At 62.3% G+C, this 27,599-nt stretch overlaps 3 protein-coding genes across 4 annotated transcripts in view; all 3 read right to left on the reverse strand.

Moving 5' to 3' along the window:
• Positions 1 to 137: 137 nt before the first annotated feature.
• Positions 138 to 6,039, reverse strand: ANKRD13D (ankyrin repeat domain 13D). The gene is made up of 15 exons (XM_088175384.1): positions 5,909 to 6,039; positions 4,948 to 5,083; positions 4,743 to 4,867; positions 4,193 to 4,238; positions 3,961 to 4,104; positions 3,280 to 3,469; positions 3,114 to 3,180; positions 2,960 to 3,041; positions 2,683 to 2,744; positions 2,476 to 2,606; positions 2,094 to 2,251; positions 1,866 to 2,012; positions 1,496 to 1,659; positions 1,339 to 1,418; positions 138 to 1,005 (listed from the first exon to the last, which is right to left on the reverse strand). The coding sequence occupies exons 1-15, from the start codon at positions 5,996 to 5,998 to the stop codon at positions 765 to 767; spliced, it is 1,863 nt and encodes a 620-aa protein (XP_088031510.1). The 5' UTR covers positions 5,999 to 6,039; the 3' UTR covers positions 138 to 764.
• Positions 6,040 to 7,138: 1,099 nt separating this feature from the next.
• On the reverse strand, positions 7,139 to 14,353 carry GRK2 (G protein-coupled receptor kinase 2). 2 transcript variants are annotated; one of them, XM_088175553.1, is made up of 21 exons: positions 14,067 to 14,353; positions 13,166 to 13,242; positions 12,516 to 12,589; positions 12,199 to 12,300; positions 11,938 to 12,012; positions 11,428 to 11,489; positions 11,167 to 11,218; positions 10,942 to 11,033; positions 10,620 to 10,719; positions 10,451 to 10,529; positions 10,233 to 10,363; positions 9,864 to 9,958; positions 9,679 to 9,786; positions 9,528 to 9,594; positions 9,264 to 9,364; positions 9,106 to 9,172; positions 8,924 to 9,019; positions 8,685 to 8,847; positions 8,468 to 8,604; positions 8,272 to 8,382; positions 7,139 to 8,037 (listed from the first exon to the last, which is right to left on the reverse strand). In XM_088175553.1, the coding sequence occupies exons 1-21, from the start codon at positions 14,177 to 14,179 to the stop codon at positions 7,876 to 7,878; spliced, it is 2,064 nt and encodes a 687-aa protein (XP_088031679.1). In that variant the 5' UTR covers positions 14,180 to 14,353; the 3' UTR covers positions 7,139 to 7,875. The 2 variants fall into 2 exon arrangements, with proteins under 2 accessions (XP_088031679.1, XP_014734200.1); XM_014878714.2 differs by having other exon boundaries at positions 8,272 to 8,385; positions 14,067 to 14,351.
• A 1,474-nt stretch (positions 14,354 to 15,827) lies between these two features.
• Positions 15,828 to 27,599, reverse strand: part of KDM2A (lysine demethylase 2A) — a 33,301-nt gene continuing 21,529 nt past the window's right edge. The window contains exons 14-22 of the mRNA XM_014878701.2: positions 23,270 to 23,353; positions 21,422 to 21,688; positions 21,184 to 21,315; positions 21,016 to 21,105; positions 19,702 to 20,414; positions 18,759 to 18,922; positions 18,344 to 18,502; positions 18,036 to 18,251; positions 15,828 to 17,936 (exon numbers count right to left, since the gene is read on the reverse strand). Coding sequence (XP_014734187.1) covers positions 17,755 to 17,936; positions 18,036 to 18,251; positions 18,344 to 18,502; positions 18,759 to 18,922; positions 19,702 to 20,414; positions 21,016 to 21,105; positions 21,184 to 21,315; positions 21,422 to 21,688; positions 23,270 to 23,353 — 2,007 coding nt within the window. The 3' untranslated portion in view covers positions 15,828 to 17,754. The remainder of the gene's footprint in view (positions 17,937 to 18,035; positions 18,252 to 18,343; positions 18,503 to 18,758; positions 18,923 to 19,701; positions 20,415 to 21,015; positions 21,106 to 21,183; positions 21,316 to 21,421; positions 21,689 to 23,269; positions 23,354 to 27,599) is intronic.

Genomic DNA, 27,599 nt, shown 5'->3' on the forward strand with positions numbered 1-27,599 from the left:
GCCCACTAGTGCCACCCACACGCTTACTGGATGAGCCCCATCACCTGAGCCCCACCCTACCAGCAGGATCCATCCCTTTTCCCAGGCTCCACCCCTGGGACACCCCACCCATCACCCCCCAGGCACAGACACACATGTGTGTATATATATATAATATATGTATATGTATATGTACAGACATTCGAGGCCCCCCTGACCCCCCACTGCCCCAAAGGACGAGGCCTGGGGGGTCTCCCAGCAGTCCCCCCACACTTCAGTGCCATAAAATAGGGATCACCTGCATCCCACGGGGATCTCCGGGTCCGTCTGCCCCCCATGGGGTCACAGTACAACACTAAAGAGGAGGGGGTCCCTAGGGAGGGGTCCTGGGCACAGGGTTATCCCTGGAGGGGCGGTCCCCAGGTGAGGATCCCTGGGCTGAGGTTTGAGCCTGGTGGGAGAAGAGCCCTGGATTGGGGGTCCCGGGGGTAGGAGGATCCCTGGATCAGATTCCCTGTGCGGGGGCTGTGCCCACATCAGGGGAGTCCCCATCATGGGGGGGCCATCCCGGCACCGGCTGCTCCCCAGGCAAGGCTGTGCTCGTGCTGGGGCACCCTGGTGTGGGACAGTGCCCACATCGGGGTGTCCTCTGGGTGAGGTGTCCCTATCCCTGCAAGGGGTGTCCCCACGCGGGACATCCGCGTCCGTGCGTGGGGTGACCCCACATGGGACACCCCCGTCCCCTCGTGGGACGTCCCTGTGCCGGTGTGGAGCGCCCCGGGGCGCTACTTCTCGGTGAGGGAGAGGCGCAGGATGCGCTGGAGCTCCTCATCCTCCTCCCTCCGCCGCCGCTCCCGCTCCTCCTGCTCCCGCTCCGACAGCGCCATGGCCAGGCGCAGCTGCTCCGCGAAGCTGCCGTACCCGGGGGGGCCCGGGGGGCTCCCGCCGCCCGCTCCGGGGGGGCTCCCGGCGGCCGGGGGCTCCGCGCTGGGCCCAGCCTGCAGCAGCATGCTCTCCTGCAGGGCCCTGGGGAGGGGACAGCAGCGGGGCCACATGAGAGCCACACTCCTGTCATAGAAGCCATATCCCCCCGCTCTGGCATACCTGTGCCCCACCCCTGGTGGCTACACCTCCTTCATGGCCTGAAGAGCCATGCCCCTCCCCACATGCCCTGCCCAGCTGCTAGCCACACCCACACCCGTGGGTAGCCACACCCATTGGGAAGTAAGAAGCTCCTCCCTTCCAGCCCCTCCCCATGCCACACCCTGACACCTTTAACCCCTGCCCCTCCCAGTTTTCCCCCGCCCAGGTGAGGTGGGTGTGGCACCCCAGGCCACGCCCCCACGGACGGAACCTCACCTTTCGAGCTGCAGGTCCTCATCGTAGGGCGGTGGCTCCGCGCCGGGGCGGGTGTTGGTCAGCGCCTCCCAGATGGTCACCTGTGGGGTGTGACCACATGTTAGGGACGTGTCCAGGTGAGTGCGAGACGTGCCTAGGTGAGGGGGCGTGGCAGCACCTGGTCGGTCTCGGTGCCGGCGTCCAGCAGGCTCTGCTGGATGGCGAACTGAAGCAGATCATCGTCCTCATCCCGCAGGGGCTCGCTGCGCCCTGCGCCCAGCACCGTGTACCCTGCTGGCACCTCGAACACTCCCGCCTCCACCTCACACGGGAACGGCCATGCTGCCACACACAGAGAGCCCTCAGCACCCTCGGGTGTCCCCATGGCACCCCACAGCGTCCCACGGCATCCCATAGCTGTGGCACGTTGTGCCCACGGTACCTCACCCCACCCCACAGCACCCTGTGACACCCCACGTCACCCCACCCCATTCCACGGAGTCCCAGCACCCCCCGGCCCCAGAATCCCCCTGGCCCCCCAGCCTCACCTCTGGGCCCCGAGGGCTGGGTGCCGGGGGGGTGGGCACCGGAGGGCTCCTGAGGGGCACAGATCCGCACGGAGCCCAGCGGCTGGTCACACCCACACAGGTTGCTGAAGGTGATGCGGGCGTTGAGCACGTGGAACAGGGGGATCTCTGCAGGTACAGGGGTCAGTTAAGGCCCCGATGAATTCCTGCCCCTATGAATCCCACCCCAAATCCAGCTTTCCCTCTCACCGATCTTGACGGGGAAGCCAGGGGGCAGCTTGAGGGTGATGAAGTCACGCAGTTTGGCAAAGTGGGCGTTGGAGATGGCCATGAGGTCAATGATGGGCGTCACCTGCTCCGCCAGTGACAGTGGGTGCTGCTCGCACAGCCATAACGTCGCCTTGAACCTGCCCAGGCACCACCGTGGGCACGGGGACCTGGCAGGGCCACCGGCCACCAGCACCACCCCAGTGACACCGCCCTGGCGCCCTGGCCACACCCCTGGGATGTGGACAACAGTGGCATGGCCTCAAGGACCCTGTCACCACCCCATGGGTCCTGATGCTCAGTACCACATTCCCACGTCTCTGTCACCATCCCATAGGTCTTGACCTTGGGGCGGTGGCCTCACCTCTGCACCTTGCTGGACATCTCGATGGGGCGCCCAATGTTGCGGGTCTCCAGGTCGAAGTGGGGGTCAAAATACTCCTCGGGGGTGATAGCTGTGGGGTTGGTGGGGCTGGCAGCCTGCAGGACAGGTGTCTGTGGGGACAGCAGCACTGCTCAGCCCCCCTGGAGACCCCTAGCTTCCCCAGGGCCCCCTGGGATGGCCACTCACCCCATTGTGGGTGCCGTGCTGCTGTGCGATGCCCAGGAAGGAGTGGAAGGGGGTCTTGGAGCCTGGGGGGAGAGAGGGTGCAGGGGTGAGGTGTGGGCAGTAGGAGAGACTCCCAGGGCTGTCACCAGTCACATCCCTCATGATTGACATCTTACATGCTGTCCCATGCCTGATACATTATTCCCACAGTGTCCCATGCCTGACATCTGTGCCACCCGGGAAGAGTGGCACATCCCCACTGTGTATAAGGCCCTCGACTGGCTGAGAGGGCTGTCACCTTTGCTGCGTGACTTGTCCTGGTCAGAGAGATGCTCCGTCCTGGTCTTGGTGACCAGCTCCACGTTGCTGGCACTGTACACCTGTGTGGGGACACCGTCAGGCCTGCCACACTCCAGGGCATCCCCAGTGCTCCCCCATGGCTCCATGCTCACCTTGGCCTCGTAGCCACTGACCATCTCCATCTTCTCTGATCGCCAGCCCCAGATCCCAGACTTGTTCCTGGCAGAGAGGGGAGGCCTCAAGTCACCCCCTCTTGCACCAGCGTTTCCTTCCCCTTCGCCCACATTTCCCCTTCCCTCTGAGCACTCCCCGTCCCACCTCTCGAAGGCGATGTTCCGGGTGTCCAGGTGTGTGGAGACGATGGGTGAGGTGAGCCGGCCGGCCACGTGCTCCTCGGTGGGCTGCATGGCGGCCAGCAGCAGCTCAGGCTCGTGCAGGGCCAGTGCCAGCGTCTCCGTGTACACCACCTGCTTGTCGTGGTCCACCTCCATCACCACGGCCCCTTCATCTGCGTGGGGACACCAGAGGGGTCAGCACTCAGCCCCCTGTGACAACCCCTGAGCTGGGGGACACTGGGGATCTGGAGGGATTGGGGGTCCCTCATACATGTAGGAGCTGGGGTGGTTCCCTCAGGAAGGGGGAACTGAGGTTTCCCTGGGAGATCTGGGGAATTGGGGGTCCCTGATACATGTAAAAGAACTGAGGTGTTCCTCTAGGAAGGGGGGAGCTGGAATACCCTGTGGTCCCTAGACGGCATCTGGGAGGTCCTTATGGGAGTGTTTATAGTGCAGGGGGTCAGGAAGATTCCAGGGGAGTCCCTGTAAGGAATCTGGGGTCTTTACAGGAGTGTATTTATAGTGCAGGGGGTCTGTGGCTCCCCACAAAGACTGGAGGGCCCCCAGGGAACCCAGACAGGTCTTTACAGGAGTGCACTTATGGTGCAGGGGGCCTGGGGACTCCCCAGGGTGACAGAGGGGCCGCGGGGGGGCTGGAGCTGACCTTCCCCCTTGAAGATGTAGCTGCGGCGGCCGCGCTGCCACGTCATGTGCTCGAAGCCCAGCAGGGTGGTGTCCACCCGCAGGCTTTCCCCGCGCTTCCACACTCGGTACACGTCACTGGGACACACCTTGGACACCAGGGGCACTGCGGGCACAAAAACCCCTCAGCCCCGCAGCCCGGGTGGGCCCTGGGGACACCCTTGCCCCGCCCCGCCCAGCCCGGCCACGCTCACCCCAGCTTGTGAACTCCCACTTCATCTCCACGTAGAAGTCGGATGCCTGAAAGGGATGAGGAACATGGTGGGGGATATGGAGGGGCTCAGGATTCCCTGCTGGGGTCACTGGGGAGGGGGGGAGTATGGGGAGCAGGGATGGGGGTCCCTACTGAGGTCCTGGGTGGGGATCAGAGAGAGTGCAGTCATTAGTGTGGGTCCACAGGGAAGGATAAGCAGTGAGTACCAGAGGAAAAAGAGAAGCAGGTGTTCCCCAGGGAAAGAATGGGGGCTTCTGAGGAGGACTGGAGGTCCCTTCTCAGACCACTGGGGATGTGGGAAGAGCAGGGATGGGGATCTCTATTGGGGTACTGGGTGGGGATCAGGGCAATCTGGGGAAGTGATGTTGGATAGGTAGTGTGTCCCTGGGGAAAGAGTGGGGTCATGGAGGAGGCTTGGGGACTCTCTGCTGGAGTCACTGGAGAGTGGGGAGTCTTGAGTGAAGTGATGGAGCTGGTGGGTGTCCCTGGGGAGCTTTGGGGTGCAGGGTGCAGCTCTGGGGGGGCTGTACCCGCCGCAGTTTGCTGAGTAGCTCGGGGATGCCGGCGAGGCGCCGCGTTGCCCGCTGGTAGTCACGGTACTGTAGCACCAGCTGCACCATCTCGGGGTCCCCCGTGCTCACCGCCTCCTGAAGCACTGGGGACACGGGGTGCCATCAGCCAGAGGCCACCCGCACCCCTGGATGGTGTCCCCAAGTCCCTGTGGTGTCCCTGTACCCGTCCATCCATTGGCATTCTCCCGGCCCACGTTGGCGTTGTGCCTCAGCAACACCCGCACTGACTCCAGGTGGCCCAGAGACACGGCCAGCTCCAGGGGCGTCCGGCCACGTGGGTCTGTCAGCTCCACGTCGTGCTGGAAGGGTGCTGGGGTCACTGTCCCCTCCCCGTGCCACCCTAGTGCTCCCCCTGCATCTCTCATGCTCCCAAGGCCTGCTGCTCCCAGCCCCCCATATCCCCAGTGCTCCCAGTTGCTTCCAGGCCTGTGGTGCCACAGTCCCTTATTATCCCAGTGTCACCAGTCCTTCCAGTGCCACCAGTTCTTCCAGTGCTCCCAGTCCCCTGAGTCCCAGTCTCCCTTGGTACTCCCAGTCCTCACACCACTCCCAGTCTTCCTCCAGCACTCCCAGTCTCCCCAAATGCTCCCAGTGCTGTCCCAGCCAGTTCCCCATGCTCCCAGTCTTCCCAGCCTCCTTCCAGTTCCCTATGCCCCCAGTAGCTCCATCCAGTGCTCCCAGTTCTCCCAGTCTCCTGTGCTCCCAGTCCCTCTGCAATGCTCCCAGTCTTCTCCTCAGCGCTCCCAGTGCCCCGTGTCCCAGCTTTTCCTAATGCTCTCCATCTCCCTCCAGTGCTCCCAGTCCCTCCAGGCTCCCCGTTCCCGCAGTGCTCCCAATATCCCCCAGTGCTCCCAGTCCCAGCAGTGCTCCCGGTCCTTCCCGTTCTCCCAGTATCCCGCCCCCCCCCCCCCCCGCCGCGCAGAGCGTTCCCGGTTTCCCCCAGCGCTCCCAGTTCCCCCCAGCATTCCCAGCGCTCCCAGTCCCCCCACCCCCGCGCTGCGGGCCCAGCCGTTCTCCCTCCCATCCCATCCCCTCCCCTCCCGCTCCCGTTCCCGGTGCCGGTGCGTGGGGGGGTGCCCGCTCCCCGGCGCCGCTCCCGGTGCCGCTCCCGGCGCCGTTCCCACCGTCCCCGCGCGCAGGGCGCTGTCCAGCGCCTGGTGCCGGTTGTGCCAGACGAGCCGGTGCAGCGGGAAGGTCTCGGCGGGCCGGGCCATCCCGGCACCATGTCCCCGGGGCCGCCGGGGCGGACGGACCGGGCCGCAGCGCGGGGCCTGCCCGCAATGGCTGCGCGGGGGCGGCGGCGGCGCAGCGCGGCGGCGCGGGGCGGGGCCGCACCGGGCACCGGGAACAGCCAGCGGCACCGGGAGCGGGAAAAGGGGACGGCATCGCCACCCGGAACGGGCACCGGGAAAAGGAACGGGAAAAGGGGACGGCATCGCCGCCGGGAGCGGGCACTGGGAAAAGGAACGGGAAAAGGGGGCGGCATCGCCACCCGGAACGGGCACCGGGAGAAGGAACAGGAGAAGGGAACGGGCGTTGGCACCGAGCACCGGCAAAGGGAACGGGCAGCGGGAAAGGGAGCGAGGTGTCGGGAGCGGGGCACCTGACACGTTATCAGCATCGGGAACGAGAATGGGAGCAGGCACTGGGAATGGCGCCGTGGTTGTGGGCACCGCCACTTCAGCAGCACCAGGAATGGGTCTGGAACCGGCACCGGACACAGGCCGGGGCCGCCCCTTCTCAGCCTCCTCCCATCGGGGTTGAAACCAGGGACCCACTAGTTCCCAGCTGGGACTGCCAGTGCCCAACATTTTCTGCTGGACTCCCTGCGGGGGCCCAGGACTCCCTTGACCCCTTTTACATCCTAACGTCAGTGGGTCCTGAGTTCATCCCATCCCATCCCATCCCATCCCATCCCATCCCATCCCATCCCATCCCATCCCATCCCATCCCATCCCATCCCATCCCATCCCATCCCATCCCATCCCATCCCATCCCAGCCGCTCCCCAGGAATGCCGGAGCACCAGCCCGGCTGCGCCGCGCCCTAACGCGCTTCCCGCAGGCAGAGTGTGGGCAGGAGAGGTGGCACCTGCACTGGCTGGTGACAAGTGACAGCCAAGATCATCCCTGGGCACAGCGAAGCAACAGGGCACACAACCCCCAGCAGCCCACGGTGGCCTGGGATTCCCATCCTGTGGGGCTTGGGGATGCTCCGGGATGTCCCCAAAGTGCTGGTGTGTCCATAGGGGAGATACAGGAAGCTCCCACACCACAGGAGATGACAAGGACTCCGTGCCACCCACAGCGGGCAAGGAGACATCTCTCCCCCACGCAGTGAGGTAGAGCCGGATGATGTTTTCTTATCTTTTTATTATAAAAACTCTTATTTTTTTGGCATTCTCACATCTCTGCTCATGAAAACCTCATTCACTCACTGCCCCAGCCCTGCTCGGTGCCGCCCCTGCCCGGTGCGCCCCCCAGCCCCGGGAGCAGAGCGACCAGAGACCAATATTTACAGATGCTGCCGGGGACTGGGGGGCAGGGGGCACCCCTAGGCCCACCTGTGGCTGATTTAAGGGGGTCCCACCTGCTCCTTTCTCCTCAGGAGGGAGGGCAGGGGACTGGGGGTGCCCTGGGGAGGGGCAGGAGGGGCAGTGGCAGAGCCAGGGGCGCAGGGGACCCGTGGCACAGTATTTACAAGGGGTCCCCCTGGGCACACACTCACACACAGCCACACACGCACACACACGAGGGGTTGTCACCCACGGGATGGGCACAGCCGCGCAGGGAGCAGGGGACATGCCGGCTGGGGGTCCCCGCCGGCCCCTTTGGCACACACGGCACTGGGAAGCGGGCGGAAGGGACGGGGGCTGCCTTCATCTGAGCCGGAGAGTTCCTGGAGGACCGGGGGGGCACACCGGGGAGAAGGTGCCGCAGGTGTCACCGCAGCCACGCCCCCGGGTGACACCGGCACCGGGCGTGTCCCCCCCCCCGCCCCTCCCGGGCACACGGAGAGCGGGGGGACACGCGGGAACCCAACCCAATAAATTAGAGGTGGGGTGGGAAGGGGGAAGGGGGCGCGGGGAGGGGTCAGAGCCCGTTGGGGGAGCGCTGGATGAACGGCACTTTGCTGAGCTCCACCACGGGCGAGCGGGGCTTGTTCTGCATGCGGGGCACCCGCTGCAGCAGCTGCTGCGCCTGGCGCTGCGCGTCCCGCAGCTCCTTCCGCCACTGCACCAGCTCGGGGTCGCTCTGCGGGGCAGGAACTGGGTCAGGACGGGGGACAGGGCCAGGGCACAGGGTGGTTGGGCCTCCCCAAGTGTGGGGTTGCCTCACGTTTTCAGTATTGATGCCCTGGCACGGCTTGAAGGACTAAACATGCAGGGCCAGTGGCCAGCAAGAGGCGGCTAATAGCCAGCAGAGGGGATGGCTAGCAGGCAGCAGGAGGTGGCCAGCAGCCAGAGGTGGCATGGGGGACACACTCACGTCGCACTGCAGCACGAACTGCTTGCCCCCGCGGATGCGGAGCAGGATGCACTTGCGCTCCTTCACCTGCGTCTCCTCCACCGAGTCGATCTCCTCCATGGTGAGCAGGGACTGCTGGGGGGACAGGCTCAGCCCGGTCCCCGTGCCCCCACCAGGTGCTCCCCACCCCTCACCCCCCGTGCCGTGCCCTCCTTACCGGTGACTCGCCCTCCCCACGCCACTCCAGGCGGTTGGGGAAGAGGTAGAAGTAGCGGCGCTGCCACTGCGTCAAGAAGGGGTTGCCCAGCTTGGCCATGTAGCCGTGCATGATGCAGTCCTTGCCCATGGCATACTCTGGGATCACAGGGGGGCTGGATCAGCACTTGGGATGTGGCCAGGGGTGGTTCGGGGTGGGGGTCCCCGGCCCCACTCACCCTCCTCGTGGCCCAGCTGCTTGTTCTTGGCCTTCTTGCGAGCCTCCAGCTTGTCGGTGTCGGCATTGACGGTGTCAAACACGGTCTCGGTGACCTCCTGCTGCCAGCGCTCGGAGATGGTGAGGGGGAAGTTGCGGTACAGCTCCTGGTCGCTCTCCAGCAGCTGGGCAGGGTGGGATGCCGGGATGAGACGCTGCAGGACACCCCACGCCCCCACGCTTCTCCCCTGTGCCCGGTACCTTGATGCCCTTGGTGTCCTCCTCGTCAAAGGAGCCGATGTCGAAGGCGTCGGCCGCGTTCACCTCGCCACGGGGCGGGACGAGGGGCGGCGGGTACTGTGGGCAGCAATGGGGGTCAGAGGGGTGACTGCCCACATCGGTGTCCTTGTCCCTGTCCCCAGCCATGGGCACACACCCCTCACCTTCTGCAGGAACACCATCTGCCAGTCCAGGCCCTTGAAGAAGGGCTCTTCCTTCACCTCCTGTGCCCTGTGGAGGGAGGGGGGCAGGTGAGCATGGCCGCAGGGGGGCTGTGCCAGCACACCTTGACCCGTCCCGTGGGGGCCTGGGGGACACTGACCCTCGCCCCATGCAACCCAGGCGCCGGTTGACATCTCGCTGCAGCAGCCCCTCGAGCAGGGAGCGCAGCTCCGGGGAGAAGGAGTCCGGCAGCTCCACAGCCTGCGGGAGATTCCATGAGCACACTGATGAGTGGGGACAGGGACACACACTGACACACAGATGGGCACAAACGTGTGCTCCAGGCAAAGATCATCTGTCCTGATGCCCTGTGTGTGCCTGAAGGCCAGCGGATGCCCACAGCCCCCTCACTGCCCCCACCCACCATGGTGAGAGTCATCCGGTCAATCTCGTGCTTGTCCTTCGTCTTGTGCTGCCGGAACGGGCTGTGCCTGTGGCGTGGAGGGAGAGGGGGCTCAGCAGAGCCCAGCTGTGCCCAGCTGTGTCCAGCTGTGCCCAGCTGAGCCCACACTCACCCCCGGAGCAGCTTGAAGAGCATGCAGCCCAGCGAGAACCAGTCGGCGCTGCTGTCGTAGGCCACCCCCTTCTGCAGCACCTCCGGCGCCATGTACCCGTGGGTGCCCCTGGGGAGGGGGCACAGGGGGGTCAGGGGCCGCCCCGGGCGGGGGGGCAGGGCGGGCAGGGGTGTGGGCACACTCACACGCTGGCGTGGGGCTTCTTCTTGGAGAAGTCGCAGGCCAGGCCCAGGTCGGAGATGCGGACGTGGCCGAACTCGTCCAGGAGGATGTTTGCTGGCTGCAGAGACACCAGGGGACTCCCTGAGCCCCAGAGTGGCCCATGGGGATGGGGGTGGTGAGCCTGGGGGGCTTTGTGGGATTTGGGGCTCCTGAAGTCTCAGGGTGCCCATGGATTTTGCCGTTGGGGTCTCCATTAGACCTGAGCGTGCCCTTTGGGCTTGGTGAGTGCCCAAAGCGTTCTGAGGGCTGCTGCAGGGTTTGTGACACCTGTGGGTGCCCACAGAAGGGGTTTCTAAAAGCCTGGGGATGTCCCTGCAGGTGGGGACAGTCACCTTGAGGTCACGGTACACCACAAAGCGGCTGTGCATGTGCTCCAGGCCCAGGATGATCTCAGCCGCGTAGAACCTCATCTCCGCCTCTGAGAAGACGCCGTGCTGGGACAGGTGATAGTGCAGGTCCCCCCCTGTGGGGACAGGGACCAGCTGTCACCCAGAGCAGGTGTGGGCAGGGCGCTCTGTGCCCTGGGAGTGGCTCAGGGCCAGGGTCTCACCGTTCATGAGGTCGAGGATGAAGCTGAGCTTGTCAGGCGTGTGGAAGGCGTAAGACATGCACACGATGAACGGGCAGTCCTGGCAGGACGAGGAGACACTGGGTCACCCTCCCTGTCCCTGTCCCTGTCCCTGTCCCTGTCCCCTGGCCCAGCACCCATGTCTCCTCACCCCAGTGCTGACGAGGGACAACATGATGCGCTCGTTGAGGGCCAGAGTCTCGCCCTGCTTCATCTTGATGCGCTTCTTGTCCAAGCACTTCATGGCGTACCTGGGGAGGGGACACAGAGTCCCTGCAGCCACCATGTCCAAGCAGCAGGGCCAGCACCCAGCTCCTGCCCACAGCTGTGACCTCCTTGCCAGCCCTGGGCGCCTGTAGCCACGACAATATTCCCACAGCCCTCCCTGCAAGGTGTCACCACAGCAACGCCACGGGGACCCGCCAGCACCCCAAAAGCCCACGGGACAGTCCATGCTGGAGCATTCCCATTACATTTTGCCCGTGTCCGCTTTCCGGCAGCCGTAGACCTCCCCGAAGCCGCCGCGGCCAATGATTCGGTGAACACTGAAGTCGTTCATGGTGAGCTGCAGGCGTGAAGAGGAGACTGGCATGAGCCTGGACACCAACCCCTGCCCCAGTTTTCCCAGGTGAGGGACACAGGTTCCCTGGAAGCACATCCTCCTCCCTGGGAGGTGAGGGGCAGGGATTCCTGCTCACATGGATGTTCAGCTCCACGTTCTTCCACTGGCAGAACCGTGTGAACTTGTCACTGCAAGGAAGAGGGCAAGAGTGGAGATCCTGAGAAACACACCCTTCAAAGACTCCCTGGATTTGTCTAGAGACAGGGAGCACCCTCCGGGACACAGGGAAAGGAAGAGATCCCCAAGTCCCCAGTGTGGGGACCCCTGGTCCCTCTCTGGGCTGGGAGACAGAGGGATGGGACACCCCAATGTGCATGGGAATTTCCTCCCAACTCACCTCTCAATGAATTTCTGGAAGATGCCCCCACGCAGATTCTGGCAGATCTCCTCAATGTAGGGCTGGGGAGGACACGGGGCTCAGGGCTGGGTCCCCAGGGCCAGCCAGGTCACCCCAAGCCCACCATGATGTGGGGTCTCCTCCACCCCTGGGATTTCACATCCCCCCATTGTCACTTCCAGACCCCCAGGGATGCTTCTGACACCTCAGTCTCTGGGGATTCCAACATCACTAGCTCTGGGAACCCCTAGGGCGACATCCAGGGTCCCAATCACCTCCCTGTGAGGACTCCCTGCTACCTCCAGCTCCCAGTCTCCCACCACCCCATGGGGACCACCAGAAATTCCCCCTCACTCACAACATTCTGGGCCATCCCCTGGGGTCTCCATTCCTCCTGGGACACTCCCCTCCCACTTTAAGAGACTCTGTCACCCCCAGCTCCCTCTAAGGATTCACTCTCTGAGTGTTACAGGTGGCCAGGACCCTTTCCCTGCCCCAGGTGATGCCCACCTGGAAGAGATCTGGGGGCACCTGCTTCTTGCTCAGGCGACTCTGGACGTGCTCCGTGGCACTCTTGGAGAAGGGCTGTGAGTGGGACAGGACCGTGTCACCTCGGGCAGAAGGGACAGTGGCAAACAGGGTTGCACGAGGAACCCCCATCCACAGGGCTGGGATGTGGGTCCCAGGATGGAGTCTGTGGAGGTTTTGTCTCCCTCAGGACACTGTGGGGACAGTGGGGACATCCCTCCCAGCTGGCTGCCTGGCACTCACATGGGAGCAGGCCAGCAGCTCCTTCATGATGTAATGGTCGAAGATGTGGCGGCTGCGGGTAGCTCGCTCCTCCTCCGAGTCCAGCTTCTCGTACTTCTTGATCTGGAGAGGGGACAGGGGCACGTGGAATGCTGGGAATTGTGGCCCCTCTGGGTGCCATGTCCCATGGCAGAGGTTATCCCATCCCCTTGGACAGTATCTCCAGCTCTCCCTGGGCACTATCATCTCAGGTGGTGCTCCTGGCACTGTGTCCATGGAGGTACCAACCCCGCTCCTGGTGCACACAGGGGGATGTCCCCTGAGTCCTCCTGTCTCACCTCCTCGTAAAATTCCATCAGGGGCTTGGCCTCCTCAGCCTGGTTGAAGGCAAAATCCCGGAAAAGCAGGTAGCCTGCAGGGACAGAGTCACAGTGTGAAAGATGACAGCCTCTCAGCCCAAGCCAAGGAACACAGGGACATCCCCCGGGCCTGCCCAGCCCTGCTGCCACCCCAGTGCCAGGCTTGGGGAAGTGCCAAGCAGGGACCGGTGAGGGCTTGGCACGATGACAGGGTGACAAGGACACGGCTGGCATGGGGAGCAGCACCCTGGGACACCACGGGGCAGTGAGGGGGCTGCTGTGGGGCACAGTGGGGGCAGGGGCACGGGCGGGCACACGGAGCAGGGCGGACGTGCCCGGAAACCGCCGGAGCCGGCAGGAGGAAGTGAGAGGCGCTTCCTGCCCCGGACGGTTTGCGCTGGTGTGGGGGGAAGTGACAGGGCAGGGGACACAGGGTGGGGAATGTGGCGCAGCCCCCCAGCACCAGTGTCCAGCCTGCCCCACAACCCCCCTGCCATTCCCATGGCCACTCTTGCTGTGATGGTGGCCACCAGTGCAGCTCCTCAGCCCACCCACACTTGCCCCGTGCTTGTGGGTGCTGGCCCAGGTGGCCTCTCATGTCCCCCACAGCCCCTGTGTCCCCAGCTCACCAATCTTCTGCGTGAAGATCTTGTCAAATGTCACCTCTCCCCGGTCCTCCAGGTACTTCTGCATGACGCTGCGGATGCTGGGGACACACCGGAGGGGCTCAGCCATGCCCTCTGATGGACTCTGCTCCCCACCCGTCCTTCTCCTCCTCCTCCCGTGTCCCCAAGCCCCGGTAGCATGCATGTCCTACCATCCTGTGTGTCCCCACCCAAGCGTGGCACGTTGCTGGGTGCCAGGATCACAGTGTGTCCCACGCACTGGGGCCCAAGGGAGGGTGAGGACAAGTGTCCCCGCTAAAAAGCTTCAGAGGTGCCTGGCAGTGAAGGCACAGGGGGGCACTGGGATCTGGCATGGCGAGTGGGGACCGTGACCCTCTGCACACCTGGGTACAGGGGTGTGTGTGTGTACACATGGGTGTGACACAGCGGCGACAGAGGGGACATGCAGCTGGGTGTGACTGTGTGTCTGGCAGGATGTGTGTCCGTGTCCATGTGTCCGTGTTTGTGTGTCCCTGTGTCTGGCAGGATGTGTGTGTGTGTCCGTGTGTCTGTCTGTGCAACAGGCGTGACGCATGTGTGTCCATATCCGCGTGTGTGTCCATATCCGTGTGCGTCCATATCTGTGCGTCTCTGTGCCTGTCTGTCTCCACATTTGTGTGTCCATATCCGTGTGTCCATATCCCTGTGTGTCCACATCTCTGTGTCCACATCCGTGTGTCCACATCCGTGTGTCCGGGCAGGTGTGACCGGCACACACACGTGTGCGGGAGGTGTCGGTGTCCCGCGGGCGCGTGCGGGCGGTGCCAGGAAGGGGTGACCAAGGGACCGAGGGTGGCGGTGCCGGGGGCGGACGGACAGACGGACGGACAGACGGACAAGAGGAGGGGCAGCAGCGGGGCCTCACCTGGGCTCGGGCAGGACGATCCTCTTGCTGGCGCGGGCGGCGGGCGCGGCGCGGCTCTTCTCCATGGCCATCAGGTAACTCACGTCCGCCAGCACCGCCTCCAGGTCCGCCATCGTGCCGCGCCGCCGGCCCCGCCGCCGGCGCCGCACCGGCCCCGGCCCGACCCGACCCGCCGGCCCCGGAACCGGAACCGCGCCCGGAAGCGGAACGGGGCCGGAGAGGAGCCGGGCGGAGGAGCGGGGAGCGGCCGGGAGGGGCTCGGCGGCGCCGGGACGCGGGCGGAGGCAGCGCCCGGAGCGGCGGGAGCGGAGCGCGGAACGGGGCGCGGCCGCACCGGCAGCGGGGCGGGGACAGCGCGGCTGGGCGGGGACAGCGCCGGTGCCACGCCCGCCCGGGAGGGGCCGTGACACCGGCTGTGGCACTGGCGGTGTGTGTGACCCTGGGTGTGTGACCCTGGGTGTATGTGTGTGACACCGGGTGTGTGGCACTGGATGCGTGTGTGTGACACCGGGTATATGTGTGTGATACTGTGTGTTTGGCACTGTGTGTGACACCGGGTGTGTATGTGTGTCACCGAGTATGTGACACTGGGTATATGTGTGTGACACCGGGTGTGTGGCACTGGGTGTATGTGTGTGACATTGGGTGTGTGTGCCAGCGTGGGGGTGTGACACCACGGGTGTGACACCGTCTCTGTGTGTGTGCCTTTGTGTGTGACACTGTGTGAGACACCACAGGTGTGTGTGACAGTGGCTCTGTCTGTGTGTGACATCGTGTGTGTCATTCCACACCACACAGTGTGTGACCGTATTTGCCGTGCGTGGCAGCAGCTGTGACCATGTGCGTATGGCACCGTGTGCAGGCTACCTGTCCCCGGGGCCAGGAGGGGACACCTGGAGGGGACAGGCAGGGGGTTGGGGCGCTGAGATTCGCTTGGCTCTGGTGCATCACTGCGGGAGGCACGTGGTGGCAACTTGGAGACCAGGGCACAGGAGGGTGACTGTGGCCTCAGCCACCTGTGAAGGATGATGTCACCTGCTGTGTGCCTCCATGCAAATGTCACAGCCCAGCTGCCGGGGAGACCTGGGCCTGACATCCCCATAGGGTGGGGGACACTAAATGTCACCCTGGTGGCCCAGGAATCCACTGGGAGAGGGCAGGTTTCTCAAGGGATGTGGAAAGCAAAAGCCCCAGAGGCCTCTGGAGAACCTGTGGCCCTGGCAGGAGGTGATGAGACACAGGGACAGCTGCCACCACCTGCCAGGAGACAGTGGGGACACCGGGACAGCTGCCACCACCGACAGTGCTCCAGTTTCGAGCAGCTGAGAGAGCCCCAGTGCTGGGGACAGGGGGGACACAGGAGGTCCCAGCCCTGGCCTTGTCCCCTCCACTTCCCTCACAAACAAAGGGGCAGAGCTCACACTCATGGATTCTAGTTGGTCTTTTTTTTTTTACCTTTTTTTTTTTAATTCCAAAAGTCCACCCCCAAGAAATAAAAATATTTCCCTTGGGAGGCTGGGGTTTTTCCCTCCCCCCACAACAGCTCGCCCAGCCTGGTGGTAATATGGTATGAGCAAAGAGGCTCTCTAAAAATCTAGGATGGGAGAAGGCTCAGGAAGCAAAAACCCCCAAAATACAAAAAACAAAAAAAAGGGAAAAAAAAAGGAAAAAAAAGAAAACCAAACCCATTTGCCAAATAGGTGCCCTCCCTCTGCCCCAGCCAAGAACCGCCAACCCCAGCTGAGAGAGTGCAAGACTTGGTTTGCTTTTACCCTTAATGCTTACATTTAATTTTAAAGCACAAACATCAGAGATGGACTCTAAATCGCCAACAAAAAAATAGATATTTACAATATTTCTCCGGGGAAGGGAGGGAAGGAGGAAGGGAGGGAAAGGGGGATCGAAACAAAACAAAACCACAACCAAACCCTTAAACAAGTGACTTTGCTTGCAGGAGTTGTCTTTAGGGAGCAGGCTGGGTTGGTTTTAAATCACTAAGTGATTTTTTTATTATATATAATTCTCTTTTTTTCTTCCTCGTGGATTTGCACCACGCCGGGGTGGTGAGGAGGGTCGCACGCTGGAGTCTCTGCGGCTGGAGAGGCGGGGACACGGCGGGCAGAGGGTGCTGTCCCCGCAGAGGAGGGACCATCTCGCCCCTCTCACCCCCAGCTCTGGAAATTTTTCTTTCGCGTTGCAAAACTCAAAAGGAATCCAAAGGAAAAAGAAAAGCTTTAATTCTTCCGACGTCTTTCCCGGGAGCCACCGCCGAGAGAGGCCGAGGCCGAAGGCTCCTCCTCTCGCCTGGGGGGGGGGGGGGGGGGGGTTTCCTGCTCCGAGCCCTCCGGCTCCGCTTCGGCCACGCTGCCCCTTGTCCCAGGCACTGCGGGATTGTCCCCTCGTGTCCCCGTGCGGGGACAGTCCCCGCGGGCCGCCTCTCCTCCTTTATTGCTTCTGAAGCAGCAGGGGGGTGCGGGCTGCCCCCCAGGGACCCCTGCGGGGCTGGGGACCGGTGGTGGCACGGAGGGGACACCCCGGATTGTGCTATCGGTACGCTGCCAGGGAGAGAGCAGGGTGCTGACACCGGGGGGACAGAGAGGGGGAGCGTCCAGGCACAGGCAGGACAGGGAGGGAAATAAAATAGTGACCCAGAAAAAGAAGATTCCAACCTTTTTTCCTTTCTTTTTTTTTTTCTTGTCTTTTTTTGTTGTTTTGTTTTTTTGTCTTTTTTTTGTTGTTTTTTTTTAAAGTGCAAAAAGCTCTCTGCTGCCCTAGAGAGAGGTTCTTTGGACCAACCATTCATTGCAAAGGAAAATCGGCAGCGAAAAGGGGGTGGGGTGGAAGGAGAGGACGATGCTAGTTCGGTCCCAGGCTGCAGAGCAGCCCTCGCCCCTCCGGCCCCAGAGTGCTTCATGGTGCCGGGAGCTGGGGAGGAAGAGGAGGCAGCTCCTGTCCCCGCCCCGTGCTCACTCACCCCTGGCTGATGCTTCCCGAGTCCTCCCTGAGCTCTGATGTACCTGTGGGTTCTCCCCTGCTCCATCCCCTCGGACAGACAAGTCATCCCCCAGCCCCTGCTCCCGGGACACCCCAGCCACGGGGCTCCTGCCCTGGGCGCCCAAAGAACCGCCCGATGTGTGGGACGAGGAGGGGGATGGATAGCAGTCCCTGCAGCCAGACGAGGGGAAGGGGAAGTGGGGGGAAGGCGCAGGGAAGCACCGAGCTGGTGGCGGCACAGAGGGGGACGGGGTGTTCTGGCTCTGCTCCTGCTTCCTTGGAGAGACCTCGACCCTCAAGCTTTGTGCTACCGGGGAAGTGACAAGTGTTTCAAGGCAAGGAGACGACGGGGAGAGGAAAAGCTGGGGGGAGAGGGTGCCCCATTTCTCTGCACAGAGGCCTCTGTTACAGCCCCGCCTCGGGAGCGGCCAGCCTCCGGGCCCAGGCTCCCTGCCATGTGCCCGTTCCTCCTCTAGTACTGGCCAGCCTGGCGGGACATCTTCCTCGGCAGAAGTCCCGGGGAAGGAGGAGGAGGAAGGACAGTGGAACGAGGCCAGCGATGGCCCTGCCTGCCGAGTCAGGTGGGAGGCAGCGGCAGGACACGCAGGGCAAGGGGGGGAGGTGGAGGAGCGGCTCTCCGAGAGGGGTGGGATGGGCTCTTTTCCTTCTCCTCAGTCTGCCCCGGGGAGGGTCTCTAGCTGATTTTTTGGATCAGCTTCTCATCGGACAGGCAGTAGAGGCTGTTGATGGACAGGTCCGAGATGAAGTGCTCACAGGCTTTGCGGGTGATCTGTTTGCAACCCCGCAGGTCGATGAGGGTGACGTTGGAGATGCGACGCAGGTACAGCAAGGCCTGGTCCGTCAGCTTATTGCAGCCTGTGGGAAGAACACAGGGAGCGTGAGGGGGACACCTCCAGCAGCCAGCACTGGCAGGAGGAACGGGAAATCCAGGAACACCTGGAGCAAGGCACTCACCTGCCATGTTGAGCTCGGTGAGGGAGTTGCGTGTGGAGGAGCCCACGGCGGTGAGGAGGTTGGCCGACTGGTCCGTGAGGTGGTTGCAGTGGCTGAGGTCGAGGCGGGAGAGCAGGGGCATATGGCGGATGATCAGGCGCAGCGTGGCATCCGTGATGTCCAGCCCAGCGAGCCGGAAGTCAATCATGTTGCGGAGTTTGCTGCGATTGTCCTGACCTGCACAGGCAGAAGGACACGGAGAGTGGACAGACTGCCCTGGGGACCTTCCCTTGTCCAGCCCAGCCAGCCCCAGGGCAGCAGCAGCTTACTGGGTTTGTCTGTTGGAGGCGTGAGTAAGTCCCGGATCTGAGGGTCCTTGATTCCTACTGCCCACCGAAGATCGAGGGTCCTGAGAAGGGGGCAGCTGGAGGTACTGAGAGCACAGACCGCAGACCAGGAACAGCCTGCTAGGATGAGGTCTTTCAGGCCTGGCAGAAGGGAGGCAGGTAACAAGTTAGACGGGTTTGGTCGGCTCCCAGGCATCCCAGATCTCCACCATCTTTTTCCAGGCACGTGAGGAAGCAGGTCCCCTCCCTGCCTGGGGTGGGACAGTTGCTGGGTGATGGGACCCAGGCACTCAGGAGTTCCCAGGATTGCAGGGTGTCTCTCCCCATGACCTAGCCTTCAGGAAGCCTTGGAGCAGGCTGGTGGCAGAGGAAGGGACCTTCCCCAGCCCACACTCACCTGGCAGCCTGTTGACGAGCCATGTAAGCTGTTTTTTTGAGATATTGGTCCAGCTGAGGTCGAGGCTGACCGGCTGCCTTTTGATGATGCCACTCAGTGCCTGGGGGGTGATGGACTTGCACCTGCTCAAGTCTATCTTTGTCCACAATCTCTTGTCACAGCACCTGGGGACAAGGACAAGGCTGAAAGTTGAATCCCAGGAGTTCCACGGATTAATAGACAAACAGCAGGTTGCCTGGCTTCCAGAAAGAGCCCAGCCCTGGAGTGGCCCCAGCCACAGAACAAGGTTGTTCCTCCTGGTTTCCATAGGTTTCCCCAAACATGGGAGGTTGCCGAAGGTGTCTGGCCACCCAGGGCAGGCCAGTGCAGCCCCAGCAGGGTTTTGCTGCCACAAAATAAAACTCCCACTGTGTGTCCCACCCCACACCCCAGCAGCGCTCACTCCTTCGCCAGGAGCACACTTCCTCTTCCATGGGAGTTTGTGGAGAGCTAGGACCTGATGGCAGATTAGCTGAGCCAATGAAGGTGCAGGCGAGGGGACACTCTTCCACCACACCACTGCCACCAGCTGCTGATCAAAGCAGGCAATCCCTGCTGCTCGGCTGTTAGAAACCTCCCAGTTTCCATTCCGTCTGTTCCCAAGCCCTCCATGCACAGCTGTCCCGGTGCCAGCATTGTCTTCAGGCCTGCTGCCCCCCGAGGCATTTTTAAGCCAGCAAAGCCATCCCGCCTCAGCCTGCCTTCCCTGCCTGCTGGGAGGCGAGGCAGCAAGGGAGGCCAGGAAGGGCAAGAACCATCAGGATGATGGGCGAGGGAAGGGCACTGGCACCTCGCAAGGACGTGGCATGGGACAGCTGAGGGGACAGGAGGAAAGCAGAAGCGAACAACAGACATGTGCACACATGGCAGAGATCCTGCTCCCTTGGGGTGTCCCCCCACTCACCACTTGTACCAGGTCTTGCACACCCGCATGCACTCGCAGAGCTCCCTGCGGGTGAGGTAGCGGAACACGGACATCCAGACCTCGCGCTGGACGCAGCTCTCCTCGCCCTCCTGCGCCCGGCCCCCGCGCCCGTTCAGCCGGGCCGCCCCCCCCTCCTCCGCGTTCTCGTCGTCCTCCTCCTCTTCCTCCTCCTCTTCCTCGGCAGCCGCCTCCTCATCTCCCCCGCTCCGCAGGGGCATCCTGGCGGGAGCGTGGCGCACAACCACGCGCGGCGAGTGCTGCAGGTTGGCCGAGGAGGCCGTGATGGCTTGGAGCTTGGGGACAATCGAAGTGCCGTGGACATCTTTGGTGGGGCGCTGGAGCGTCACGGTGAGGTAGGAGCCGTGCAGCTTGGCCTTCTCCACCTCTGACAGCTCCTTCTTGCCGCTGGGGTTGTTCTCCTTCTCCCGCACCATGGTTCTCTCTGTGGCCTGGAGCCGCAGCAGCTGCCGGCGCTTGAAGCGCTCGTCCCGGCTGGCGCTGTGGTGGTCGCTGGGCCCGGCCCCTGGGGACGAGCGTGTCACCACCCCGCGGGGGGACGCGGGGTCGTGGATCAGCTGCAGCATCGGGGTGGGCGAGTTGGGCGGGGGGGTCAGGGGCTCCTCGCAGCTCCGCAGGGGCCGCAGCACCTTGGCTTGCGCCGTGTCGTCATCACTCTCCTCCACCTTCCGCTTCTGCAGGGAACGAGGGTGGCTGGTTAGTGGGAATGAGGCCTGGGGAAGGCTTTTCCTTTCTCTTCTTCCCCAGGAAAACACCATGGTGCTGGTAGGACCTGCACCAGCAGTGCCCAGTGAAATTATAGCATGGTTTGGGTTAGATAGGGACACCTTCCAGTAGATCAGATTGCTCCAAGCTCAATCCAACCTGGCTGTGAACACTTCGAAGGACAGGTCATCCACAGCTTCTTTGGTCAATCTCTACCAGGGTCTCACCACTCTCACGGTAAGTAGTTTCTTCCTCACAGCTCAGCTAAGTATCATCAGGACCAGCAACAAGCACTTTCCTAACCCCTTCTCAAAAAAGGCATCCTTTGAGTTTGGGGGCTGGGTCTACTCTATGCCCAACAGTCCAGTGTCTCTTACAGTGAAATATCTCAGGATTGCATTGCAGCAGGATGTGCCCAGGCCCCCAGCTACTGCACCCCCATGATTCTCATTCTCACTGGTCACTGCACTCTCCTTCCCCCAGCCCATGCTGGTTGAACACATCCTTGGCAGGATGCAGTGGAAGGGATGGAGGACACAGATCCATCCTTGCCACAGCACAACTCCTTACCTGGCCCTTCTCTGTGTCGTCACCTTGGTAGCACTTGGGACACTCCCAGCAGTTGGGGAGCTCATCATTGAGCAGCCCTTCCCCATCCATCTGCAACAAGAGGAGGGGGTCAGCAGCAGTCCAACCCCACAGCAGAGCCCTACTTTGCCCAGCATGTTCCCTGCTCACCTGCAGACAGCCAGGGTGAACAATCTCATTGCAGATACAGCACTCCATGAGCTTCTTCTCAAAGTCCTGTGAGTCCTCATTCTGATCCACTTCCCCGCAAAGTGCACACGTGACCGAGTGAGGCAGCCTGGGCTACAAAGGAAAGCAGGGCTGACACCAGGGCCTCCTCCTTTCCTCCTCTACTACCTGAACCGTGGAGAAGCAACAGCTATCCCCCAGGAATCCAACTTGGACTCACCGCCAAGCACTGCCGGAGGACACAGGACTGCTTCATGCGGCCAGGCCCGCCAAACTTCTTCATGTCCCTGCAGTAGTGGCACATGCCACACTCGCCCTGCATGCAGGCCTTGCATTTCCGGCACCTCACCCGCCTCCGCCGGGCGCCCGACACGATGGGAGACACTGTGGACCTGACGGGAGTCGGGCGTGGTGCTGGCTTCATGGTGTGCGGCTTGGTGATGGGGATGGTGGGCAGGCGCACCCGCAGCCGGGCCTGGAGCTTTAGCTGGCAACAGGGAGAGAAGGAATGGGGTGAAGAGAGGGAAGTGCTGTGCTCCACTGACATCTGGAAGGCTCTGATCCCTGGATCCAGCACTACGACTTCAGATAATGTGCCAGGGAGCAGCTCTGCTCCCTCAGCGCTCTGCAGCCAAAGGCGCCTGGATCAGCACTGACCTGGCACTTCTCCTGGAGGACACTCCCTAATCCCTCACATCACCCCACACCAAAAGCTCCCCTTCCTTTCAGCCCGTTAGGGCTCAAATGGGCCTGGAAAGGGCTGCTGAGTCCCTAAATCATCCTACAGCACCCATGCTTTTCTACAGAGGCAAGGAATGACAAGGTCCACGCAGGCTGTCCTCTCTGTGTCACTGCCAACTGTGCAAGGGGACAGCTCTGGTTGCTCTTTCTCGAGCTTGAGGCACACTGGGAACACCCACACCTTCCTTGTTTACAGCGCAGGTAGGACAGCACAGCTCTCAGCTGTCACCCTGCATCCCATCAGCCCTCACAGGAAATCTGCTGGCTGCAGCATCCTTCTGGGATTGGCTCTGCTGGGATGTGCACCACAGCTGATGGGCTTGGGGAAGGGCAGGCTCCCAAGGATGGGGTTGGAGATGTGCCAAGCCTGAGTGCTGCACCCAAAGCATACGCACATCTCCAGGTCACTTCTTCCAGAAAAGCTGCCCAAGATGCTTGTGCTGCACAAGGATCACACTGAATCCCCTGGGCAGGGCAGGCAAGCAGAGACAAGCACCTCCAAAAGGCAATGTGAGAGGCTCATTTGTCTCCAGACTCCCAAACAGGGTGTTACCCACCCTTCCCATGAGGGTCCTGCTCTTCCCATAGCCTGCCAGGAAGGAAGAAGTGACCTCTGGGAGCCATCCTGGCAAGCCACAGGAAGGCAGTCTGCAGAGGGGAAGTCCGGCTGCTCTGTGCCTCCATCTGACCAGTGAGCTCAGCCTGGGTTTCAGTCCAGCTGTGGGCCCTGTGCTATAAGCACAGCTGGATAGGGAAAGGCAGGGATGCATGGAAAGGTCCCACTGCTGAAAAGCTGGCTGCTATCCACAGAGGGAGACTCCCAGGAGAGAGCTGCCTTGCTTGGGGCTCTAAGACCCAATCCTACAACAGGAACAGGGACACAAAGGACATGTACACCTCACAGTGAGGGGCTGGACTGCTCCTGACCATCAACTCCACACCTCACCCACTTCTGCCACAGTGAGGCCTTCCCTAACACACAACATTCCTCAGGCCATCCAGGTCTCCCTATCAATCCAGAGAGCTCCCAGGAGAGCAGGGTCGCCCCTTCCTCCCGCAAGGCTCCCTGCTCTCCAAGCACAGCCAAAGGGCTGGAGAACATGGAGCACCTGGGGCTGATCTGGTTACCACCCATCAGCTGAGCTGGGATAACCAGCACGGTGGGAGACCTCCGGGTTTGCCCGCGGTGCCGTGGAGGTGGCTGCACCCCACATCCCACTTTGGCACTGCTCCCAAGGCGAGTATGGAAGTGGTGCCACCACACCCCACGCCTAGGAAACGACTCAACCCGTGACACCCGTCTGGGTCCCCTCCTTGCAGCTCTTACCTTATCTCTCTTGGGCCACTGGACGATGGGGACGCCTGTAAGTGCCAGTTTGGGGTCGCTGTTCGCGTATTCTTCCAAAAGCAGCTATGGAGAGACAGGAAGGGGGGGAAACACAGCAGAGACAAAAAGCACAGGTGTGAGCAGAGGGAAACACGGCTCCCGCCAGCGAGGCAGGCTCCGACCAGATGCCAAGGCCAGCATGCTTCAAAGGCGGCTGGGAATGAGCCCTCCTCTCCCTACGCCCGCCAGCAACCATCCCTCCTCCCCACATGAGACAGACAAGCTCTGTCGAGTCGATCTGCACCAGCGCTTTCATCAACTGCATTTCAGCCCCGAGGCCCTGTGCTGGGTGGTGGTAGAGGGGGAGAGCGCCAAGATTCAGCAATCTGGGGGGATTTTGGGGGGAGGATTCACCAACATTGCCCCCTCAGCTGCCAGCTGCTCCCCAGGCATGGGGCAGCTTGGAGGGTGCAGCAGCAGCAGCAGGATGTGATGGCCCAGCACGCCCTCCGTGGCCTGGCACAAGCTGCCGGTAGCCGAGAGCTGCTCCCCCGCACTGCCTCGGGGTTTCGGCTTTGACTTAGAGGGAGAGATCCCTCGGAACCGACCAGACTGGCACGATGCCCTCTGGCACGACAGCCCCTCGCTCCCAGTGCACGGGGCTCCCGTGCTCACCCCGGTCCTTCCAGCACCCTCCGGCGCAGCCCCCTCCCCACATCCACTCCCCACCGAATTTGCCGATCGCAAAGGTGCTTTATTTACTTGACGTTGCCATGGTTACACAGGCAGGAGCCTCCTGCCGGCATCCCGGCGGGCGGTGCTTCCCGCTGCCAGGCAGGGCCAGGGCAAGGGGTGCCCGGCGTGCCCCCCGCCCGGTTTTCCGGGTGTCTGGGGAGGCAGGAAGCCGCAGCCTCCCCTGGGCTCCCCGGGAGCGCAGCGTGCCGCCTTCAGACCTTCCGGCTCCCCACGAGCACACGCCGAGGGAAAGGTCAGGGCTCGGAGCTCCCACACGGACATCCGTGGGACCGCAGCGTCCGCCTGCCTGTGGCACCGGGGACGGGGCGGGGGCGGCTCAGGCACGCTACTCGTCAGAGAGCCGAGAGACTGCGGGGGCTCCCGGGTCCTGCGGCTGCATCTGGCTCGGAGCCGGGGTGGGCGACAGCCCGCAGATCCCCTGTGCCCCGCCGCGCTGTGGCCAGGGGGACGCGGCGGAGGGGACCCTGCGCACACGCGGCCGCAGCGCCTCGGCAGCGGCGCCGGCGAGAGCACCCCGGGGACGGGAGAGGTGAGCCCAAGCATCGGCCAGGGACCCCTCCGGGGAAGCAGGAGTCCCCCCGCGGTCCCCTCCCACCCCGTCCGGGACCGGAGCGTCCCCGCGTCCGCTCCCCGCGCCACGAGCATTGCCAGCTGCCTGACCTTGCGCCTCTGGAGCTGCCGAGACTCTGGGGTGAAGTTTGCCGAGCCCTCTTTGTTTCGGTGCCCGCACTGCGAGGGCTGGGGCCCTCTCCCCTCTCCCCGGACACCTCCGGGGGCTGGCTCAGACCCCGGCCGGAGCCCCGGTGTTCGGGGACATGGCTGGGGGAGCAGCTGCGCCCCCCGCGCCGAGCGCCCCCGGCTCCTCCCCGCCCCCGGCAGCCGCACCGGCGGCCGCGTGCTCCTCCCGAGCCCTTGGGCAGCGGCGGCAGCAGCTTCCTGAGCCGGAGACAATGCTGCTGCGTCACCCACATGCGGTTCCCAGCAATGCTTTGCAACGGGAAGATGGCAGAAGAGAAAAAGGGAGCGAGGGAGCGGAGGGCAGAGCCGCGCTGCTGCAGCGCCGGGAGGGGCCGGGACGGCGGGGATTGGCGCAGGGTCCGGGCGGCGCTGCCCACCGGCCTCCCCGGGATCCCTCCCTCCCTCCGCCGCCGCAATCCGAGAGGCCGCGGCCGGGCTGCCCGGGGCCGGGCACAGCGTGGCCGAGAGCCCTCACCCCGTCCCGCTCAGGCCCAGCCTCCCCGGCGCCTTTCTTTTGTCTGCTCCGAGGCGGGTTTGGGATCTGGGAGACCCCGCTGGAGCGATCGAGGCTTTGGAATGTAGGCAAGGGTCATTTCCCTTGCAGCTCCCCCCAGGGTCTGCACCCCCACACTCCCGACCTGGAGGGACAAACATCCCGCCAGCCAAGTTTGGGAGCAGCCACATTCCCAAAGGCACCGGGGACCAAACCGCTAGAGGGGGACAGATCCATACCGGGCGATCAAGGTGTCCCCAAGCAATCCCAGCTCCCCCCTTAGATGCCCCCCAGCAACACACCGCAATTAAAATGGAAGAAACTCCTGAAATAAAGCCAAACAGCACAGGGGAGCAGCGGCTGCTCCCACTTCTGATGCATCCAAAGTCTCTGCAGGCAACTCCAGTTTTGTGTTCCCAGGAAGCCAGTCGCATGCCGACCTGGCTCGTGACTGTCACCAGCTGTGTAACCAGTGACACCCTCGGGCCCCTGGCACAGGCTCTCTCCGACCCGCAGGCAGGAGCATGACCAGCGCTGCCATCCCACCATGGGAGACCTTCCTGGCACAGCTCACAGGCAACCCTGAAATTCCTCACCCATCCCTGAGGATACCATCCCCACTCCTCACCAAATTCTCTCTGTGCCCATCTCCCAGTCAGGTAGTGAGCAATACCACACCAAAGGTTATGAGATGAGGTCCTGGAGACAGGATCAGCACTTCTAGGAGAGGCTTCTCTCGTTTCTACAACCCTTGGTGCTCCAACAGCTCCACGAAGAGCGCAGATATAACCTGTTTATGCCAGGCCACAGGGGCCTGGCTTTAGACCTGCTGTCAGCTGCCTCATGACCATCCTCCTGTCAAATCCAGTCATGGAAACCAGCACACCACAGAGGGGTCAGAAAGCATGGATGGAAGCAGTCAAAAGACAACAGGACGTCTCAGAAATTTCCTCTTTGTCCATGATCCTTCCAATGACCCCCACCACACTCAGAATTTTCAGACAATTCCTGCCACAGAGCTGGAACACAACACTGTCACATCCCTCCACATGACACTCCAGGCTGAACTCGTGACAGGATACATATTCCTCCACAAGACCCAATAGACAGATACCCTGAAATCCTGACCACCACACAAGAGGCTGTGGGAAAAGGCAGCATTTTCCTGCTCCTGGTGTGCCTGGATAGCAGAGGGTGGCACTGGATGGGCAGATCGAGGTGCCAGGCCTGCAAGTCTGGCTGAGAAAACACTATGTTCTGGCCGTGGGGCACACAGACCAAAGTGCAGCTTTCCCAGCTTGGCCAGATCCCAGCCCCATCAATGACCTTACCTGGCGACAAAAGGGCAGAAGTACCTGCTGCATTGGTGGCCCAGTTAGAAGTTTTAGCTAGCAATGTCTTAAACCCTTCTCAGGCTTTACAAGCCTACTGGCCACTTCCATCACCTCTATGGAAAATGGGTTTTGAAAGCAGAGCTTTGCTGTGGTTGGACAAGTTTGTCCCACTTTCCCCAGCCACTGCAGGCTGTGACTAAGGATCTTGAGGCCTTGAGGATGCCAGTCCTGAGGGATGGAGTCCTGCAGCTCAGGATACTTCCAAACCTCCAAGGACAGCCAGATTTAAGGAGCAAATCCTCAGGGAAGTTGTCTGGGACCATAAAGGCTGTCATTCACAGCTCATCTGTGAGGTACAATGGGACACATGGGTGGGTAGTCACACCAAAACCACAGGCACACCTTTACCACCTCCAAAAGATGAACCAATTCTTTGATCAGATCTCAAACTCCAACTGAACACCAACAACACCTCTGCCTTCAAAACGCCCAACATCAGCCTCTTTTTGTCAGTCCAAGGGTGAAACAGAGCCCACAGCTCAGGTTCCTCCAGAGCACCATACAGGGCTCAGAAACACACGTCACATTCTCAAAGGTCACAGCACAGACAGGATGCCTGAAAAGCCACAGAAAACCAGAAATTGAGCCCCCAACAGCACCTAGACTCTTTCAGCCAAGAACCTTGGACCCCAGAGCTGCACCCTCTGCTCTAAACACAGCAGAGCTCTGGATTTACCCGAACACCTCACAAAAAATATCAGGAGACAGCACTTGGAAATAAAAACAATGGCAAAGACAAGGACACAAACAGCTGTACAGACCACCAACAGCAAGGAGGGGAGCAGAAGGTAACTTTTTAGGGACTAGAATGGATTTCTGGGGATAGAGTGAAGTTGACATTCCTACTCCAGTGCTTAAAAGGCTAAAACAGCAAAGCTCATTGGGTCAGCTCAACAGATGGAGGCAAATAAAATCCAAACAACCCCCACCAGCCCAAATTAACTGACTC

The sequence above is a fragment of the Sturnus vulgaris genome, chromosome 18 (genome assembly GCF_052056855.1).
Source record: "Sturnus vulgaris isolate bStuVul1 chromosome 18, bStuVul1.hap1, whole genome shotgun sequence".
Taxonomy (NCBI): Eukaryota; Metazoa; Chordata; class Aves; order Passeriformes; family Sturnidae; genus Sturnus; species Sturnus vulgaris.

Coding starts and splice junctions, on each gene's coding strand:
- ANKRD13D (XM_088175384.1), bottom strand. CDS start 5,998: ATGGCCCGGCCCGCCGAGACCTTCCCGCTGCACCGGCTCGTCTGGCAC. Junction 5,084..5,908: donor GCGCCCTGCGCGCGGGGACG/GTGGGAACGGCG, acceptor GCACCCTTCCAG/CACGACGTGGAGCTGACAGA. Junction 3,042..3,113: donor TCAGTGGCTACGAGGCCAAG/GTGAGCATGGAG, acceptor GTCCCCACACAG/GTGTACAGTGCCAGCAACGT.
- GRK2 (XM_014878714.2), bottom strand. CDS start 14,179: ATGGCGGACCTGGAGGCGGTGCTGGCGGACGTGAGTTACCTGATGGCC. Junction 11,034..11,166: donor ACGTGGAGCTGAACATCCAT/GTGAGCAGGAAT, acceptor TCACGCCTGCAG/CTCACCATGAACGACTTCAG. Junction 9,959..10,232: donor TGGTGTACCGTGACCTCAAG/GTGACTGTCCCC, acceptor GTGTCTCTGCAG/CCAGCAAACATCCTCCTGGA.